This window comes from Schistocerca nitens, chromosome 11, assembly GCF_023898315.1.
Source record: "Schistocerca nitens isolate TAMUIC-IGC-003100 chromosome 11, iqSchNite1.1, whole genome shotgun sequence".
Lineage (NCBI taxonomy): Eukaryota > Metazoa > Arthropoda > Insecta > Orthoptera > Acrididae > Schistocerca > Schistocerca nitens.
The window spans coordinates 169,571,754-169,593,447 of NC_064624.1; the positions used below are offsets into that span (position 1 = coordinate 169,571,754).

General features: G+C 40.4%; 1 protein-coding gene and 1 long non-coding RNA gene across 13 annotated transcripts in view; one reads left to right on the forward strand and one right to left on the reverse strand.

Moving 5' to 3' along the window:
• The window catches only part of LOC126213498 (putative sodium-dependent multivitamin transporter), a 1,462,669-nt gene that overhangs the window by 794,342 nt on the left and 646,633 nt on the right, over positions 1 to 21,694 (reverse strand). For 2 of the 12 annotated variants that reach the window (XM_049941328.1, XM_049941336.1), the window contains exons 9-10: positions 19,154 to 19,378; positions 15,461 to 15,612 (exon numbers count right to left, since the gene is read on the reverse strand). The exons of 6 other annotated variants lie outside the window; for them this stretch is intronic. In XM_049941328.1, the coding sequence (XP_049797285.1) occupies positions 15,461 to 15,612; positions 19,154 to 19,378 (377 nt within the window). Of the gene's footprint in view, positions 1 to 8,668; positions 8,865 to 15,460; positions 15,613 to 19,153; positions 19,379 to 21,694 lie in introns of all 12 variants that reach the window. 4 more of the 12 variants (XM_049941335.1, XM_049941330.1, XM_049941332.1 and 1 more) reach the window with 3 other exon arrangements.
• Positions 1 to 21,694, forward strand: part of LOC126213507 (uncharacterized) — a 162,203-nt gene that overhangs the window by 5,300 nt on the left and 135,209 nt on the right. The gene's annotated exons all lie outside the window — the stretch shown is intronic.

Here is a 21,694-nt window from a genome sequence, read left to right on the forward strand (position 1 = left end):
ATGTCATTTTCACAATATTCTGCTATGGTAGTCATTGAGGGCATCAGTAATTGATCTCTTGACAGCCAAATGCATTTCATTCAGCATCTATCTATAGCCCTACTATTTGTTTTACACCTGTTATGCAGTAATCTTTGTTTGTTTAGAAGTTTCATTGCAGTGACAGTGTATCATGGAGTTTCCCTAATGGCAGTAAATAGACAACCTTGACATAATTTACTTTTAGATATGCACTGTAATATGTTGGATGAAAGTTCAGCTTATGCCCCTGGCATGTTTCACTCAGACTTCCATTTCCTCTTAAAATTCAAAGTTGCTCTTGTTCATCAGCATTTTTCACCTAACACAGAAGCAACTCCAGCTGTGGAAGAGAACCCTTCCAAAAGAAGATTATGTTGAAAAACATTCTGGAAACATAAATGCACGTTTTTCAGTATGAGGCAGAGAACTTTCGAGACCTCCCTCCTACCTTCACTGATTTCATCTCTACTGATTTTACTTCTTACACATTTCAGTTAATTCTGAAGTTCATTATGAAGTGCACAGCAGAAGACACAGCCCACTGTACCACATATATACATTTCATCCTGCACCATTACCTCGTACAATTCTGTCTGTATTATGTCCGAAATGCAAAGTCTTTTTTGTGAGGTAAGGGAGATAGTTACACACAGAGAAATAATCCATTTTAAAAATGACATTCCTACAGCGTGATTATATCAAACCTATGGAAATGCTGGAGAGGCGTTATTTCAATGGATAAAAAGTGGTATTATTGGTTTGTCCAATGCATGATATCTTTATGTAATTACTGATGCAAGTGGGTGGGAGATTGTCACCCCCGAGGAAGTTGAATCACAGGAATGCCATTTTTGAAAATGCTGCAGTGAATGGAAAGAGTAATGACTCGAGGAATAAACTCTGGAATTTTGGTGAATGGACTTATTGCTCCTTCTATGAAAGCAGGCAACAAATGTTCATAATATTGAGGTATTCAGTGGTGTGACTGATTATTATTTGGAAAGCAAGTATTCATTTATTTGAATACCATTTATATAAGAGTATATATATTTCTTTTCACACATTTTGTAATTCTTCCATGAGGTCTTCCATGAGATCCTATAGCTCTGATATTTTTCTAGCATGGACTTTTACGTTGTAGTATTGTGATTCTTCACTGGATAACTGTCTATTAAAGTTGGAAATCTGCTGCTTGCTTAAGAAAATGTGTTGCTCTGACAACCACAAATCCACAAAAATATTTATACAGGGTGTTACAAAAAGGTATGGCCAAACTTTCAGGAAACATTCCTCACACACAAAGAAAGAAAATATGTTATGTGGACATGTGTCCAGAAACGCTTACTATCCATGTTAGAGCTCATTTTATTACTTCTCTTCAAATCACATTAATCATGGAATGGAAACACACAGTGACAGAATGTACCAGCGTGACTTCAAACACTTTGTTACAGGAAATGTTCAAAATGTCCTCCGTTAGTGAGGATACATCCATCCACCCTCCGTCGCACGGAATCCCTGATGCGCTGATGCAGCCCTGGAGAATGGCGTATTGTATCACAGCCGTCCACAATACGAGCACGAAGAGTCTCTACATTTAGTACCGGGGTTGTGTAGACATGAGCTTTCAAATGCCCCCCCATAAATGAAAGTCAAGACGGTTGAGGTCAGGAGAGCGTGGAGGCCACGGAATTGGTACGCCTCTACCGATCCATCGGTCACCGATTCTGTTGTTGAGAAGCGTACGAACACTTCAACTGAAATGTGCAGGAGCTCCATCGTGCATGAACCACATGTTGTGTCGTACTTGAAAAGGCACATGTTCTAGCAGCACACGTAGAGTATCCCGTATGAAATAATGATAACGTGCTCCATTGAGCATAGGTGGAAGAACATGGGGCCCAATCGAGACATCACCAACAATGCCTGACCAAACATTCACAGAAAATCTGTGTTGATCACGTGATTGCACAATTGCGTGCGGATTCTTGTCAGCCCACAAATGTCGATTGTGAAAATGTACAATTTGATCACGTCGGAATGAAGCCTCATCCGTAAAGAGAAAATTTGCACTGAAATGAGGATCGACACATTGTCAGATGAACCATTCGCAAAAGTGTACCCGTGGAGGCCAATCGGCTGCTGATAGTGCCTGCACATGCTGTACACGGTACGGAAACAACTGGTTCTCCCGTAGCACTCTCCATACAGTGACGTGGTCAACGTTACCTTGTACAGCAGCAACTGCACGAAGAATTGCCTTGTCCATTGCAGGTGTCCTCGTCGTTCTAGGTCTTCCCCAGTCGCGAGACGTAGGCTGGAATGTTCCGTGCTCCCTAAGACGCCGATCAATTGCTTCGAACGTCTTCCTGTCAGGACACCTTCGTTCTGGAAATCTGTGTCGATACAAACGCACCGTGCCACAGCTATTGCTCCGTGCTAACCCGTACATCAAATGGGCATCTGCCAACTCCGCATTTGTAAACATTGCACTGACTGCAAAACCACGTTCGTGATGAACACTAATCTGTCGATGCTACGTACTGATGTGCTTGATGCTAGTTCTGTAGAGCAATGAGTCGCATGTCAACACGAGCACCGAAGTCAAGATTACCTTCAATTGGGCCAACTGGCGATGAATCGAGGAAGTACAGTACATACTGGCGAAACTAAAATGAGCTCTAACATGGAAATTAAGCATTTCCGGACACATGCCCACATAACATCTTTTCTTTATTTGTGTGTGAAGAATGTTTCCTGAAAGTTTTGCCGTACCTTTTTCTACCACCCTGTATAATTTGGTACCAGGTGGTGGTGATGAAAGGACTAACACACATATAGCTGAGCATGACCTCACAAATTAAGTTCTGGCACAGGTAAACAAGAAAAATTATCCAGTCAGTATACTCTGTGACCCTGCTACAGTCTGTGACATCATGCCTTCTACAAATGGCATCTAACCTTCAGAATAGAAAGTAGAGGGTCACACTGGTGCACTTAGACACAAGAACGAAACAAACTTGACAATTGTATAGCATCAAATGTGGGTCCCATAAGTGTCAGTACCAGGTCTGTTGTTTATCTTGGGTCAAATTATGATGATCCCTCAAGTACAGGGAACAAAAATTCATGGTCGCATGCCATGTGGATCCACCTTTCAGCTCACAGCAGTCCCCACTGTACTCTGTCGACATCACATTGAGGTGACGTGGTGGCCACCTATGCCATTGAGCGGCTCCTCCTGGCTCTTGGTGTCTGCAGCTGGTCCCACACCATTGGACAGGTCACCGGCCACACGTGTCAGCTGCACCGGGTTGGAGCCCTGCACACAGATACGTACTGGCTGCACCCACTGACTGTGCTAGAGCCAAATAGGAAAAACTTTAAACTGTCAATATTTTATGGAACTTTTCCAAGGCCTTCAGATGCACAGATCTTTTAATTCTACAAGAGAAACTATAAAATGTTGCATTGTGAATAGAGTCTTGTCTCAGTTACAGAAAACAGATCACATTAGCAAATTATAATACAGGAATAAAACCAAATTCACAGTGAGAAAAGCACTAAGTATGGAGATCCACAAGGATCAGTATTTGGCCCACTACTGTTTTGCCCTAAATAAAACGTGATATAGAGATTCTTGAGCAATATCTCTGGGCGTTTTGGTATGAGAAATCCATGCTATCCAGTGGCTTTTTACGGAATAATTGCTTCTAGTTTGACTCTTTAGACAATTTTTTATTTTTTATTTTTTTTTCATATCTGGATTGGGCTGCAAACTAAGCTTTTATTTGACTCAGCTGCTATATACGGGACCTAATTGTTAAATACTGTATATTGTATTGTCATGGAAAAATATTTGGACTTCACTTGTAACTGCCCGCAATTGACTTTACAAGGAGATGATGATTACAGAGCAACCTAATTAACAGGACATTGAGCTTACAGAGACACAGAATTCCACTGTTCACTGGTTGTAGCTTTTCTGATGTGGTATGAAGATATTATGATATGGTTTGCCAACCATGTGAGAACATTTCATTATAGCATCACTGTATTGCTCCTTCCACTGCATTCAGTGAACCTTCACACTAGATGTATTGGCCAACTCGATCCATACTACTCTGCACCACTGTTAACATACAGCTAACACTGCCAGAAAAGAAACCTGAGAAAGTACTGAGCTGTTTGAAAATCCAGCTTGAGGGGAAAGATTAAAATGGACAATACTGATGTTGGCAGCAAGAATCGTGAGCAAATGGAACAAATTTGTTTCCAAACAAGACGCACAGTGCATACTGTAAATGTTGGGTTGCAAATGTCTATGATATGCAGACATTTGCAGCACAACCACATCACAATACCTTCACAGCAGGCCAGAAAAGCTACACCCAGGCCCATCACTGAAGCCTGTTTGTGGACAGTGTAGTTTTGCCTTTCTTTAAGTTTACAGTCCCGTTAGTTTGGTTACTCTGAAATCTTCTTCTTCTTCTTCTTCTTCTTCTTCTACTACTACTACTACTACTGCTGCTGCATAAGTCAGTTGCTGGAAGTTATAAGTGAACTTTAAGTAACTTTCAACAATAAGTACAATGTAGAGTAGTTAACAGTAACTTTCCGAATATAGTGGGTAAGTTAAATAAAATCTTACTTTCTCCAGGTAATTACCTAATTCTCTCAGGAAACGGCTTTCAAAGACTGCTATCTGAAATACACCTCTATGATACTGGAAAGGTAGAGATTCAGTCACTGAGTAAATAAGTGAAGACTAAGAACTCTCAGGTACACGATGGATTATCTAGCAGAATACTAAAGCACTGTGCTGCCTATGTTGGTCCAGTATTTGGCCAAATTTGTAATTCTTCTTTTAGGAATGTTTAGTTTCCTGAATGATTAAAGAACTCAACAGTGAAACCACTTTATATTAAAAAAAAGAAAAAAAGAAAAAGAAAAAAAAATGGATAATGGAGACAAATTCACATTTCAGTGCCAATGGCTTTTCAGAAGGAGTTTAAAAAAATTAATAGGTAGCAATAATATTTTGTCTATTGTAAGTAATTGTGCAACTGGGAATTTGCAGAAGTGACTTTATATTGACTGAGCAGCCCAGTGACTGTACACGGTTGTGCACGAACAGCCCTCTGCTCTGTAGCAGCAGCTGTTTACAGATGCATATAAATCTGTCTTTACAGAACAATAAATTATGTATAAGATTTTTGAAAACATGGTCAGTGATCTTAAAATAAGTTAAAATCAAGACTCTTTTAAATTTTAATTTCAATAAATTATGCAGTTGTTGAATTTCAACAGTAACATAAATGACAGAAAAGTAGAGAAAACATATATACATTAAGCAATTAAGTTATTTTGATTAACAACTATCTGAATGCACAAAAAACAACACATGTAGCTGGTTCTAGTTTTATGAGCAAAATTTTAAGCGTGTACTAGAATTGTGTGGAAGAACACATTGAGATTTGAGGGGACTCACTGAAATCCATCATCCAGGTGCTGTAGGGAACAGAACACCATGTTATAGTAAAAGTAGCTTCTTTTCCACATTTTCAAAGGTCTGAACAAAAAAATTTTACTGTGCAATCAAGTTTTGAACACAAGAACAACTGTTCAGAAGAGGAAAGTTTACACTTTTATCACAAATGCAATGTAGAATGAAATGAGTCAGTTCTTAATTGCAAAAGCCAGAGAATCTGAAATCTGTTCATTACTGCCCCACCTACCACAAATGCAAAGAAAGTTTCAGGTAAACCCTAGGTATTTTTTGGCATAGACTCCAAATCTGCGATAAAATGATTTCCATTTGAAAATAAAAAAATTGACCACTGCATTGTGGGGAGAGAAGTTAGTGGGCAGCACAGATATGTGTCCCCTTTGAAAATATTAACTTTTTATCTGGAACATTTTTTCATACAATTCACATTTTTTGGAGCTATTCAGTTGTCCTATACCAAATCAAACAACCTATACATTATATACAGGGTGTTTAAATATAGTGTCATATATTCCTATATGAGTTAGTATTGGTGAATAATAGAAGGAAAGTACTTATTTTGATATGTCCAAAAATCAATACCTGTTATGACATGAGCTGTTGAAAATCCGCAGTTCTCAGACTTTATTTTATTTACAGATGAGGCAGAATTCACAAGAGATGCCATAGTAAATTACTACAGTATGCATGTATGGACCAATGCAATACTTGAGCAATCACAGTGATAATGCATCAGGATCACTTCAGAATGAGTATGGGTGGGAATTGTCAGTGAAAGGCTCTTAGGGCCGTAGACTTTACCATACAGTTAAACAGGTGCCGCATATCAGTTTTCTGTACAATAAATTATTAGCACTAATGTAGAACATTACCATTACAGAATGATGACTGTTTTATGCATGACAGGTCACCACCCAATTTTCTACTGATTGTATAACAGTATCTCACTGCAATGTTCATGGGAAATGGATTGACTGGGGAGGTCCAGTACCATGGTCTCCTCATTGACCAAATCTGAATCCGTTGGATTTCTGGTTCTGGGGATATTTAACAACATTGATGTGTACCCGACCCATCAACAATGTCAAGATGTTGCAGTAGCTTGTGACCAATGCACAAAACAAAATCCAAAATGGTTGTCCGTATATCTGAAAGAATGCTTATTCACTGTGAAGTAGCACTGAAGAATGCATCAGAATGCATGGTAAGTGCATGCCTGTAGCATATACTTCTATGTAACACACAGATGGGAATGAGAGAACACATTGAGCCATATCTCAACAGATACTGGTTTCCGGACACATCTTTTATTCCATCTTTGACCAATATTAGCTTCTATAGGTATATGTAACAATTTTCTATAATACCCTGTATATGTAATGGGTGACATCACAATAAGTGGAGGAACAGTACCTTACTACATTCTGCCATGTCTAAATATAATATGTCAGGCTTTTACTTTCTCCCCATTTTATTATCAGTTTCTTGGTAGTTCTCCTTTTACCTTTAGTTGCCTTGTTTGCAGGAATATTGAGCTTTTTGGTCACCCCAACACTGCTATATGCGATCCAACATGACACACGGCATTTCCGGTAAGCTCAATCTCTCTGGTGAGCGAGACGACCTTTCACAAATGATCGGCATATATAGTGGAGCCATTCTTCTGACTCTCAGCGTCCATTAAGTCACAGAGCATGTTGTGTAGCTACATCACAGAAGCTGAGTTGTCACATCGGCCCCAGTGGGGTCATAGCAGAATGGCTCTTGTGACTTTTTTAAAACTAAGTACCAAGATTGGTCTCTTGAGAGCCATTTAAGCCACTAGACTAAATAAGTCTGCAGTCAAGAAAGACACTTTATAATTTAATAATAAAATTAAATAAATTAAGTTTAATAATAAAGTTAAGGACAAAAGAGATAAGATAGTGTTCTTTACCCCACACAATCTTGGTCAAACACTTGTAAATAAATAGTATGTGGCCTGTGAAAAGTATGACACTGTTGGTATATATTGCATCAGTTGTGACAATTGTCCTGCCAGGTATGTGTGGCAGACTGGCAGAGGGTCTGCTATTATGTTTCGAGAACACGACAGTCTGAGAAATTCAAAGTCTACTTTAAGTAGCAGCTTACGTGATTCTGGCCACTCCATAACAGGTGTAGTCAATAATTCAAAAGTCTTAGACAGAGAAGTGAAGGACCAGATCTTAAACGTTGTGGAAGAGTCTAAAGCTATACCTCAAACATACCCTTAACAATCAGCTGGACTTAAGACGTTACAATATACTGTCTATCTAAGATCACCTTTCAAAGATGTAGTGTGATATTTGCTAGGTTATTGATCCTGGGCTTGTTGTTTCTGGTCTATTTGGTTTTACAATTTTTTTGCAGACATATTTTATAATTTATATGATTATGCTGTGTAACAGAGGCCTCAAACATTCCCAAGATATTTGGATTGCGTAAAAAAGTTTGTAGTTTTCCCTGCTATGTGCTTGGTGATGCTAGTGCCCTCCATGATACACATGAACACACTGGCACACTGAGGAGGCTGAAGCATTGCTGTCTGCAGCTTCCCAGTATGAAGTGAGGATTCATAACCAGGGGCGTTCAATGTATCTAACTGGGGCTTTTACTTTTCTTGTTTTGTTATTTTGCACTTTTCACTGTAGGTAGGTGCACATTTAATATTTCAGTTTTCAACCTGTCAATTTGAATTACGACATCCCGCTTGTTGTGGGTAACAGTACTTTACTTTGAGATGTCGACTCCCCCTCCTTTTTGTATCTGGGTTTAAACATGTCACTGATGTGTGAGTACTTCATATTGGTTGTCATCAGCATAGGTTATTAGGATAGCTATCTGTTTATCGTAATGTTCATTGTACATTCCCTATCTTGTACACCTGAAGATGTGATTTGAAATCACAAAAGTTTTTGTGTTCCCATAATAGTTCATATACAAGTGAAAGAGGTTTATTTCAGAAACACTTTATAATTAACTCCACCACTAAAACAGCTTTTAATCCAATACTAAATGTGTCTTCAAACAGATTATATCTGAAATTGACTGCCTAATCACTTATCAGGGCATCGCTCAGCTGGAGACAGTGCTGCCACTGTTACCACTGCCACTCACCCTGCGCCCTCTCCTCGCGAGCAGCGCCCTCCAGACTGGCGGCACGAAGAGGTCGGGGTCTGGCGGCGGCACACTGTGGTCCCCCTCACAGGTGACGCCCGCCACCCACGACGCGACGGCGCCCACGACGAGTGTCAGCAGGAATCCCAGCACGACGACCCACAGGTACGACACGCGGTACAGGTAGAAGTACTCGCTGCAATGTGGGGGATAATACATATTGTACATACGTGTAACATGTGGATCCCAGGTGTGGTGTGCGTGTGACATCACGATATAACTGCCAATGTTATTGTTGTGGTCTTCAGTCCAGAGACTGGTTTGATGCAGCTCTCCATGCTACTCTAACCTGTGCAAGCTTCTTCATCTCCCAGTACCTACTGCAACCTACATCCTTCTGAATCTGTTTAGTGTATTTATCTCTTGGTCTCCCTCTACGATTTTTACCCTCTGCACTGCCCTCCAATACTAAATTGGTGATTCCTTGATGCCTCAGAACATGTCCTACCAACCAATCCCTTCTTCTAGTCAAGTTGTACCACAAACTCCTCTTCTCCCCAATTCTGTTCAATACCTCCTCATTAGTTACGTAATCTACCCATTTAATCTTGAGCATTCTTCTGTAGCACCACATTTTAAAAACTTCTATTCTCTTCTTCTCTAAACTACTTATCACCCACATTTCACTTCCATACATTTCTACACTCCATACAAATACTTTCAGAAACGACTTCCTGACACTTAAATCTATACTCAATGTTAACAAATTTCTCTTCTTCAGAAACGCTTTTCTTACCATTGCCAGTCTACATTTGATATCCTCTCTACTTTGACCATTGCGAGTTATTTTGCTCCCCAAATAGCAAAATTCATTTACTACTTTAAGTGTCTCATTTCTTAATATAATTCCCTCAGCATCACCCGATTTAATTCGACTACATTCCATTATCCTCGTTTTGCTTTTGTTGATGTTCATCTTATATCATCCTTTCAAGACACTGTTAATTCCATTCAGCTGCTCTTCCAGGTCCTTTGCTGTCTCTGACAGAATTACAATGTCATCGGCAAAACTCAAAGTTTTTATTTCTCCTCCATGGATTTTAATACCTACTCCAAATTTTCCTTTTGTTTCCTTCAGTGCTTGCTCAATATACAGATTGAATAGCATCAGGGAATGGCTACAACCCCATCTCACTCCCTTCCCAGCCACTGCTTCCCTTTCATGCCCATCGACTCTTATAACTGCCATCTTGTTTCTGTACAAATTGTAAATAGCCTTTCTCTCCCTGTATTTTACTCCTGCCACCTTCAGAATTTGAAAGGGAGTATTCCAATCAACTTTGTCAAACACAGGCTTGCCTTTCCTTAATCTATTCTCTAAGATAAGTCATAGGGTCAGCATAGCCTCACGTGTTCCAACATTTCTACTGCCAATACGGAATTTTAATTGAACGCTACTCTTTCCGTTTACTAAACTACTCCATACAGTGTGCATGTTTTCATACTTCCATCCTTTTATTCTCAGGTGATGCTTCATTCCACTATTATGAGCCATATTTGAATGTTTTCTGTATATTCTTTGCTGATTTTATGTTAATCTCGTTTTATGAGACATTGCATTTCATTAATAGTTGCTTGTAAGTGGAAGGTACACAGTGTTTCAATAGCTTTTCAATAAATTATTAGGAACAGTAAAAATGTATTGAAGTACTCATATATGCAGAAATGTTAAGAATAATCAAGAAGTTAGTATAGATTAGAATGAAAGCAGTTGCTGACGTGTGTGAATATTACCCGACTATCAGTTTAGTACGTCATGGTTGTAAAATACTAAAACAAATTCTTTACAGAAGAATGGAAGAACTGATAGAAGCTGACCTGGTGGAAAGTTTGTATAGATTCTGGAGAAATGCAGCAAAATATGAGGCAATAGTGATCCTACAACTTATCTTAGAAGATAAATTAAGAAAGGCAACCCTACATTTACAGCATTTGTAGACTTAAGAAAGCTTTTGACAGCCTTGCCTGGAATGCTTTCTTTTAAATCCTGAAGGTAGTAGGGGTAAAATACAGGGGGCAAGAGGCTATTTACACCATGTGGAAGTTATAACAGTTGAGGGAACAGAGGAAAGCAGTCATTGAGTGAGTGAGGCAGGGTTGTAGGCCTATCACTAATGTTATTCAATGAGTACATTGAGCAAGAAGAAAAGGAAACCTAAGAAATATTTGGAGTAGGCATTAAAGTTCAAGGAGAAGAAATAAAAATTCTGAGGGCTGTCAATGACAGTGTAATTCCCTCAGAGGCAGCAAAGGCCTTGGAAGTGCAGTTGAAAATTATGGACAGTGTCTTGAGAGGAGGATATAAGATAAACATCAACTAAAGCAAAACAAGGATAATTGGATATAGTTTAATTAAACCAAGTTATGCTATGGGATTAAATTAGGAAATGACACACTTGAAACAGTAGATGAGTTTTGTTATTTGGGCAGCAAAATAACTTAGGATGACTGGAGTAGAGAGGACATAAAATTTAGACTGGCAATGGCAAGTAAGGCGTTTCTGAAGAAGAGAAATTATGTTAACATTGAGTATCAATTTAAGTTTTAGGAAGTCATTTCTGAAGCTATTTTTATCAGTGTATGTAGCCATGTTCGGAAGATAGAGTTCACACATGAAGAGACTAGAAGCCTCTGAAATGGGGTGCTATAGAAGAATGTTGAAAATTTAATGCCTAGATTGTGTAACAAATGAGGAGGTACTAAATACAGTTGGGGGGCACAGCCTGACTAGAAGAAGGAATCGGTTGATAGGAGACATTCTGAGATACCAGGTGATCAATTCTGTACTGGAGGGAAGTGGGGGTGGGAGGGAAGGGGGCTGTAAAAATCATAGAGGGAGACCAAGACATGAACAGAGTAAGCAGATTCAGTAGGATGTACGTTGCAGTAGTTACTCAGAGATGGAGAGTCTTGCACAGGCTAGAATAGCGTGGAGAGCTGCATCAAACCAGTCTCTGGACTGAAGGCCACAACAACAGCAATAAAAAATAATAATAATAATAATAAATAACGAAATATATGTTCACATTTTGTGCATGTCCAGGTGTGCAATGGGGACATGTGGTGATAAACACTGGAACCAATCCTTATATCGTTCAGTGTAATAGCATCGGTGCTCTTTTTACACACTCGTGATCTCCAGCCTTAACTAAGACAGGTAGTGCAAAGCTGATCTTCACTAATTTTCTCTTTTAGTTCCAGGTGAGAACATAGGAAGGCAGGTTGTGGTGTCGACACTGCATTATCTGTGGCTAACATTATCCCAGGCTGAAGTTATCGCTGAATTGTTACTTGATATTTTATTAAAAAGATTTATGAATATAAGTCCTACATGCTATGGAAGGTAGAAAGTGTATGAGATGTGGCAGTAGCTGCTCCATGCCCACTCGGGTGACTTTTGGCACCCACTGTCCACAACCTCCTCACTGCCCCGCTACTACTGCAGGCCGACACCACCATGGGCAGTGAAGCTCTTGACACTGTGCTTCCAGGTGATCAGCTGAGTTGTGAAATGCACGTTCCTGTATGATATTTCAACAACAGACACAGTTGTCACCTTTGGGAGCTGCTAGCTGGGTCACTATGCATACTTGCTGCCTGGCCTACAACTGGACCGAAACACTGTCTACGTCACACAGTTATTCGTAGCTGAGACTGATTCCTAGTGCCAGTTACACACTGTGATCCTCTTTTGTTTTTCAGAGACCGCACTGATATTCCGTGAAATGCAAATGCCTTCAGTGTTTACCACCCCTGGTGGGCAAGGTGCCCAGCCTTATTTAAACTGCTATCTCCATCCCAGTTTACTAAACTTTTTGGACTTCTTTGTATTGCAAGAATCCTTAATTACAGCGTCCCAGAAACTTTGTGTTTACACGAGGACACTGGCCTTAGAGCATTTCATCTTGAGATTATATCAGAGGCAGTGCTCAGCAACAACTGATTTGCCAAGCTGTTTTAGTTGGGTGTGCCAGTGAACCTGTTCTCAATTGTTCTACTAGTCTGCCCGATGTAAGATATGCTACATACACTTGACCTTCTGAGAAGCACATCATCTCTAACATTGCAAGCCACATTGCCTATCTTTGTTGACGTGAGTGAAAGACTGTGGATGCCATTTTCCATACAGGCGTACTAATTTCAGTAGATATTGAGTAATTATTTGTATGTAACCTCCCCCCCCCCCCCCTGTATCTCAGGAGTTGATTACAAAGCCCACTCAGTGTACCAATCCAACTGACCTCTATTTCAATACACTTCTTGTAGATGATATAATTCTGCAGCAGTGCTCTCATGATATGACACTACACTAGGAAGGCTTTGCTGCAATGCCCATAGTTCGTAATAATGGCACAGTACAATGAGCCTACACCTGTGTAGTTCTGGAGTACATCGGATAGTGATTCAGCTGGAACTAATGTATAAAGTAATATATCTTTTGTTATTATAATATTTTGTAACAATAGCAATGTGTATTTCCTTAGTTTTAATTTATTGATTTATTTTGATGTTTGGGGACCCATGTTTCTTATGTCACATTTAACTATATTCCTTTATTTCTAAAAGCCTATGCCTTTGTATTTTGAGTTTCCAGGATGAAATACTGATAACCATATGTGAAAAATTATGTTCCCATTTATCAATTATCAGCAGAGAATTTTGGTCTTAACAATATTTAAAACTGTTAAAACTCCATTTTAAATTTATTGCATCTGACACTAATTGATTATTCAAGCTTAACAAAACTTAAATTACTATTTGATTAAAGTATTATACACATTCCATTTGTGAACAAATACCGATATGAGTGATACTGTACAATCCATCTTATATCTTTGGTTTATGTTTTTCTAGCTGGAGGTAGTTGGCAGTGAGCTGTGGAGAAAGGAACCCGTTTTGTAACTGTGTTGATGATCAGACATGTGGAGGCAAAACTGCAACTTCTCTCCATTGCACCCATGTGAAACACATTGTTTATGTGTGAACAAATCTGAAAAACTGAAATTTATTATTTTATTTATTTCTTTATTTTTTTTAAGAATTTTATTTTATACCTGATTAGATAATTCTGAGAACATGACAGAAATGTATTGTTGACTATTTTATTGCATGAATGAATTGTGCTAGTATACTGAGACCAAGAAGGAGAAGGATATATTGTTCTGAAACGTTGTCAAGATCCAGACACCCTTTTGGTAAAATCATACCCCTTTTTTTCCAGACAGCAAGCAAGAACAACAATTACAACAATGTACTTACGATTAGTGTTATTCTTAACTATTTATTGTTCACTATGTTAATGAAATATTTCTAGCACCTGAGCCCTGCAATTTCTTTTAGTCAACTCTATATATCGTGTCCACAGACAGACGTGTAACTTTATATTGCAACAGTTATTCAAACATATTTTAATCATACAGCAGGACACGGTGGCTTTAGAAGACCCACTACATACCAGCTAGCAAAATATCTGGAACACCAAGAGAATGTGTATTTCAGAAAAAATCGTGTCATCCCAGTAAAACAAACATGTGAAGCAGTGCAGCAGGAGCTAGGAGTCAAACTCAGCTATAAATAGTGGTGTAATACAAATTTTAACATCATTCTTTACAAAAAGATATCTCCAAGTCAAAAACAAAGTCATATTCTATGAGAACATGGGAACATGTCTTTCAGCACCCATGTAAGGAACTATAATCTGGGAACTTCCCTCCATTACTCAACAAAATAGACCAATTAGTACAAAATAAGTCATTAGGTGGAATCCTTGGGAATCTCTGTGCACCCCCCCCCCCCTTCCCTTCCAAATTGGGGCATCTTTACATTCTCACTGTGCACTCAGAACTGTGAGGAGCGACGTGACGCGCAATCGACAGGTGTATTACAGACACTGTCCTACAGATCTGTGCAAAACTTCATCAGGCTTCCACTGTGGTTTCCTTTTTTGCAACTGATTGGACCTTGCTTTCTGAACAGCCCTCGTATGACTTTCTTTAAAAAAAAAAAAGGTAAATCCAGTGTGGAATGTAATAACATTATGAGAAAAATAATTGCAGTGTCTGGCTACTGAGACCTGACTTGGTTTGTGGCCTCATCAGACAGAGACTGCTGTCATCTATGAGTGAGCCCCATTTGCATGTCTGTGTGTGTGTGTGTGGGTGGGGGGGAGGGGGGGGGGGGAAGCGCCCAATGAGTAGTTGTTGGCCAAACACTCATTTTCTGGTGCCTGTCTGCAACTCAGTATATCTGCTATATGGTGAGTAGCAACTATCCTTTTCATAATACTGTTACTAAGAAATGAGATTTATGAAGAAGAATCTAGACCCCAAAACAGGTTCTATGTGCTATTAAAAATTACATATCAATAAGCAAAGTTTTTCCTCTGTAGCATGGAACCCGTGAGGTGTGGAACTAACAACTTATGACCCAAACCTTCCCCCAAGGGGATCAAAAGAATGTGTGCCTTCAAGGTTATAAACTAAATATTTTAATGTCATGCAGGTGATAGCAAAGGTGATATAATGTGTGAAAAAAGGGAAAAAAATTGAATTTTGTGAGAGTCCAGGCAGCAGGTACACTTAACAATACATCTCACGTCAACTGAAGAAGATGACTGCGTCAGTCGTTGAAGTATCGTGTGGAATAATGGAACTGACAACTCTGCTGAGCACCTAAAAGTACAGTGTTAATTTATGACGCTGCGGAAATGTTTGAGGAGATGTTGCGGCCGACCTGGGGTCCTGGGTGGGCGGCGGCGGTGTGGCCGAAACGTTGAAGTCGCAGCCGTCCGTCCTGGTGGGCAGCCTTACTGCGTCCGGCTGGGGGACGCCGAAGCCGACCCACATGGAGAAGGCGAGCCCCGTGGCCAGGCCCGTTATGGCTCCCTGCAACACCGTCACGTAGCAGTAGGCGTTCAGTGGGAAGAGGGGATGAAAAATAGTCAAAAGAGTCTGCAGGGATCTGAGAAAAGTTCACGTCGCTCTTTCAGTTGACGGTGAGCAGAAAGAACTGAAGGATGAGAAAGCCTCGTGGGCATCTGTAGATATTTATGCAATCTGGGCAAGACTAATACTGCCATTTCTGATACCAAAGTATTTGGGATATTCGTGTCGATTGTTAAGAAAAGTAACGAGGAAAAATGTCACTGATTACTAGCCTTAAAAGTGAAGCAACGGGAAACGGACTTAACCATCCAGTGGGTTCACCATTTTTCGTAACACAAGCTGGCATACGGTATACTTTGTACACTTGTAAAGAGTAGTGGTCTTTATGATACCGAGATTAAGATGTGTGAGCAAAATCATTGTTTAATCTTAGTTTGATTACACAACCGTAAAATAAACTTACATACCCTTGCTAAAGCATTGCTTAACTAAACTATAATGAAATAAACTTTCATTACGTCGCTCTGTTGCCACGAATAGGTGTTACTTCTCGGTAATGACCCACGGTATACAGCTGCATCGGACCCCAACCAACCAATTATTTGATTACTAATTAACTCGTAGGGAACAGCTTCATTAGGGGGTTTTGCTGCTAGCTCACCATCTGTGTCACTTTCGTGCGTGGCCCATGAATTTTTTTTTGTTTCCTAACTCGCTGTTTATTTTATGTTACTGCTAATCACTTGGACATATGTCAATCACCAACCTAGCTGAAGCAAAAACGAAGGAATTGGTATAGCCCCACAACTGTGAAACAACAATGGAATAGTGCAAAACAGGGTCATTTGTGTTGGCGGACTTTTTACTGATTGCTGCTGCTTAATGATGTCGGCAAAGATACGGACATTCTATAGTTCACAAAGCTGACCATCAACTGAGCTGTGTGTTAATAAATGTGAAGAGAAACGAACACATTGTTCCACAGTGTTGGGATATCATTTAATAACAGTGCACCACATTCAACTATCAAGCAGCAGAAGGTGCAGATGTTTATGTGCAAGTTCGGTAAGCTAAAACTGTTATATGACATATACTGAGCTGTTACAATTCTCGCAATGTCTGTCTCAGTTTCACGGATGGCTGTCGTCAGGTCAGTAAGTTGACCTTAACACTGGAATAGCAGTCTTGCATTGCTGAAACTGGTGTCTCATGTGTCAATTCCTTTACTGATACAAAGCGAGCTGGTGCATTGGTTAGCACGCTGGACTCCTACCTGGGAGAGCCACAGTTCAAATCTGTGTCTGGTCATCCACATTTAGGTTTTCCATGATTTCTCAAAATCAATCCAGCCAAACTCCAGGATGATGCCTTTGGAAGGGCATAGCCAATTTTTTTCCACATCCTTGAACATCCTGAGCTTCTGCTCCGTCTCTATTGATTTCAATGTCGACTGGATTAAATACTAATTTTTTCTTCCTTTCTTTCTTCCTTCCTTCCTTCCCTTCACACATATTCTCAGGACCCTCCCAAGTCCTGGTTTTTCAGAACTTTTGCTACAACTGGTTTCGAGATTTCATTTTATAATCATTCTTAGTATTATCTTCGGACAGGTGATATGAAAGCCTACACAAGCTATCACCCATTTTTTAACTGAGTGCTATCAGGTTCCCTCCTTTTAAATTTCATTTATTCACACTTAAGGATCTATCAGAGTACTGCTCATCCTAATTGACAATTATTTTATAGACCGATCTAAAGCAAAAGGGCTAATCATTGCAGTTGGCACTATGGCACTATTAGTTCCTTTCTCAGGGAACAGAGATGGATAGATTGGGGAATGTTAGAAGGAGGGGTAGCTCACCTGGACACCAGAATGAAAAGGAGCCACTGACTGTGACAATGAGGGCAGAGAGGATGAAGGAGGGAAAGGGAAACTTTTCTGAAAAAGAGAAATACCTTAATTTCTAACACATATTTAAGTAAGTTTTTCCTGGAAGAATTTGTTTGGAATGTGTCATTATATGGAAGTTAGACAAAAACAATAAACACTACAGACAAAAAGAAAATAGAACGTTTTCAAAATGGGTGCAACAGAAGAATGCTAAGAGACATGTGGGTAGTTTGGATAATTACGGAAGAGGTACCAAATCAAATTGGAGAGAAAATAATTGTGGCACACCTGAACAAAAAAAGATCAGATGAGTGGTACACATCTGGAGGCATCAAAGAATCATCAGTTTGGTAACGGACGGTAAGTGTGGGGGACAGAAATTGCAGAGGGAGACCGAGGCTCAAACACAGCAAGCAGGTTCAAGTAATGAAGGTTGCAGTCATTAAGCAGCTTAGACATGACGTGTTTGGGGAGAGCTGTATGTAACCAGTTTGTTGGTGATGTTCAGTATGTAATGGAACAGCTCAATAGTATCAGTGAAGTATGTGATGGACTCCTAATTTCCTTTATGGTGCAACAAGATATCTTCCACAATTTTTTTGGATTACAACATTAAAAAATTAGTGTAACATTCACACACAAACTAACAAAAATTTATATAAGGAAAATTATTTTCACACAAATAATGTAATTTTAAAACTGTCATGCATATTTTGTGCATTCATGTAACTAGAAACATTCTCCCCCTCCTCCTCCTCGCCATCACCACAATTACTACTACTGTTGGCATTAATATTGGATACTGAACTACAAAAATTAAAAATTAATTATAAATGAAATATGCACAAAGTTGCTTATATTTACGATGTGATTGATACTTACAGCAAGCAATATCTTTGGATGTTTTGGACCCGCTGACCCTTGGCGAGCAGCACCAGTTACAGTCTGACATGTTTTGGAAGTAAGTTTCCGTGTAGCATAAAGGCAAGGTGCATTGTGTTGTACAGGATGCGACAATTCAGATAGGGATTGTGAGGGTAAGATTAGAATAATTACTGCATGAACAGAGGCATTCAAAAATCATTCTTCCTGCACTCCGTACATGAATGCAATGGGAAGAAATCCTAATAACTGGTACAGTGGGACATACCATATGTTACGCACTTCACAGTGATGTGTATGGTAGAAATATAGATGTAAATTATCAGTAAAGATTGAATGAAATGTGGAGAAAAGAAGTAACCTGCCTGTTACAGATCTTTTAATATAGTACACACAACGAAATTTGAACCCTAAAATCTCTTCCGCATCTGTAGATGCCTTGTGCAAGCCACAACAAACCCTGATAATGAATTAACACTGAATGGCAGATAAAACAAAATCATTTATTTCAACACTGACAGAAAAACAGGTCTCATGTCATCTCTTGTATTTACTTCTGAGAACACTGAGGGGTAATGGTACAAACAGATCACTGTGGGAGTTTGTCAGGCTTGCTATGTCTCATCTGCTTTACTTCAGTTATTTCATCACAGTGCCAATAACAATAGATAAGCGAGTTCACTACCGGTATACCTCGGCATCCCAGTTCTACACACCAGACCTCTCTAGCAGAGTCTCTGGCGAGGCAGCAGGACGAGGAGTACGTACCGGCTCGTTGGCGTGGGGCAGGAACATGCCGAGCGAGAAGAAGCCGAGCACGGGTCCGCCGACGGCGCCGAATATCGTGAGGCTGGCCTGCAGCACGCCACCCAGGAACTGCGCCATGAAAGCCAGTCCCAGAAACAGCAGTCCGAACACCAGTGCCAGCAGCTTCCCCACAAGCGGCGACCGCGACTCCCCCAGCGGGTGGCCCCGGTACCGCACGTACAGTGGCTGCCGAACACCGCAAAACTGCGTCACCGTTTCGTCACGAACGGCAATCGCACAGCTGGCTAGCGACCACATACGCAGAGCCCCTGCACTAACACGGGAACCGATACCTGTCTCCGCAATGTTCCAGCGGTGGTCTCTCGGCAGTCTGCTCACGGTATCGTGACAGTAATCCGTGTTTACACCTATAGGCCAAAATTGTGAGGCCGCTGCCTATTGCCAGATTCAGTGCAGCCTGGTGCACTGTAGGTATCTGATGTGAGAACAAGTGGCTACGAGCACTGTGGAAACTGCACAGTTCATTGGATTTTGGCGTACTACCGTCATTAGCATCTACGGACAGTGGTCGAAGGGTGGTGGAATCGGAAGTCGGTGACAAGGTGTTTAATGTCTGTGCCAGTTAACAGTGTGGAAGTCGGTGGCTCGCCTGCTCTGTGAAGAAGCACGGATAGCAGTCTTAGCGATATCTGAACGAATTCACCATACGCGGCGAGAACTAGCGGAAACTAGCAGTAAGCTCTTACATCTCCATTTATACATCAGTAGCATAATGCAGTGTTATGACTGGAATAAGGTGGACTGTCTAACATTCAGGACCGTGGAGCTCAGTGCAGAAATGGCAACTAATAGGCAATAAGAGGAAATTCCATGGCCTACAGAAAGGCAGAGGTGAAACATCAGTCGCTGGCAACTCTCGAACTGTGATTAACATGCCTGGGAGAGAATTAACAAAAGAGGAACATTCAGTTCTGTCGAAAGGAGGCAACTTTCCAGTCACGCCACTAAAGGTTCCTACGGAGGACATTATAGCGAACGTGGAGGCAGGAATCCGTTTGTTACCATCGCACTCCGCGGATGAAATCGGGACTGAAACAGCCAGAATATTACGCCAAGCGAAACCATCTACCAGCAATTTGTCTCAATCGGAAAGGAGGGCACTGAGGGAGATCAATGCGCGTAAGAGCATTATTGCACTTGCAGCTGATAAAGGAAATGCTACGGTTTTGCTGAACACCGAAGATTATCACAAGAAGATTAGTGACCTTTTGGATCCCACTACGTACAAAAAGCTTCAGAAGGATCCTACAACCAAAATATTGAGAAATACCAATCAACTGGTGAAACAATCTTCTCTTTCTTTGGATGATAAAAAACAACTCTGCAAAACGAAGCTTATCCACAAAGACTTTTTGGACTCCCAAAGGTGCATAAACCACAGGTCCCGTTGAGACCAATGTGAGTGCCATAGGATCTCCGACACAAGAGGTGGCCAGATATCTCACCTGCTTGCTGCAACCACACATTGGCAGAACGGACAGTTACATTAACAACTCGGCGCATTTTATTGAAAAACTGAGGGAGATTAACATCAGCCCAAGTGATATTCTTGTGAGCTTCGATGTAGTGTTTACCATTGTGCCTGTAAACGAAGCTATTTCATATATAGCAGATATTTTTACGACTGACATAGTGGCTTTATTTAAACACTGCCTGACGACAACTTATTTCCAGTATAACTAGTTTTATGAACAGATTGACAGGGTGGCTATGGGAAGCCCTCTCAGCCCAGCTGTTGCCAATTTATTTATGGAGATCTTCGAACAGCCAACGCTGCAGACTGCCAGTAAAAAGCCTGCTAAATGGTACCGCTATGTTGATGACACATTTGTAGTGTGGACTCATGGTGAAGAAGAGTTGGATGTCTTCTTGGTGCACCTGAACAGCATTAATCCGAAGATACAGTTTACGATGGAGAAAAAGAGCAATGGTCAACTCAATTTCCTGGATGTGTCGGTAATTAAACGGGTGGATGGGACGCTGGGCCACGAGGTATATAGAAAGAACACTCACACGGATTGATACCTTCACAAGGAATCTAACCATCACCCTAGGCAAAAAAGAGGTGTCATTAAAACCTTGGTGGCCAGAGCCAACAAAATCTGCTATGTGCAGAGCAACAACGGTCACCTACTGGAAAAGTTTTCCTACCATTTATTAATAAGGTTACGGACCGTGTCGGGAAAGTTCTGGCCGAGTATGGGATCGAAACAATCTTCAGACCCACCAAGAAGATTAAGGAATATTTAAGAACTGCAAAAGACGCCAGACATCCCCTAGCAACACCTGGGGTATACAAAATTCCATGCAGTTGCGGACAAGTATATATTGGAACAACGAAAAGAAGTGTAAATACACGCTTAGCTGAACATAAAAGAAACTGTCGCTTAGGACACATCAAAAAATCGGCCGTAGCTGAGCATGTTTTTCGAGATGGAAATCATGAAATTAAATTTAATGAGACAAGTGTTCTAGCACGAA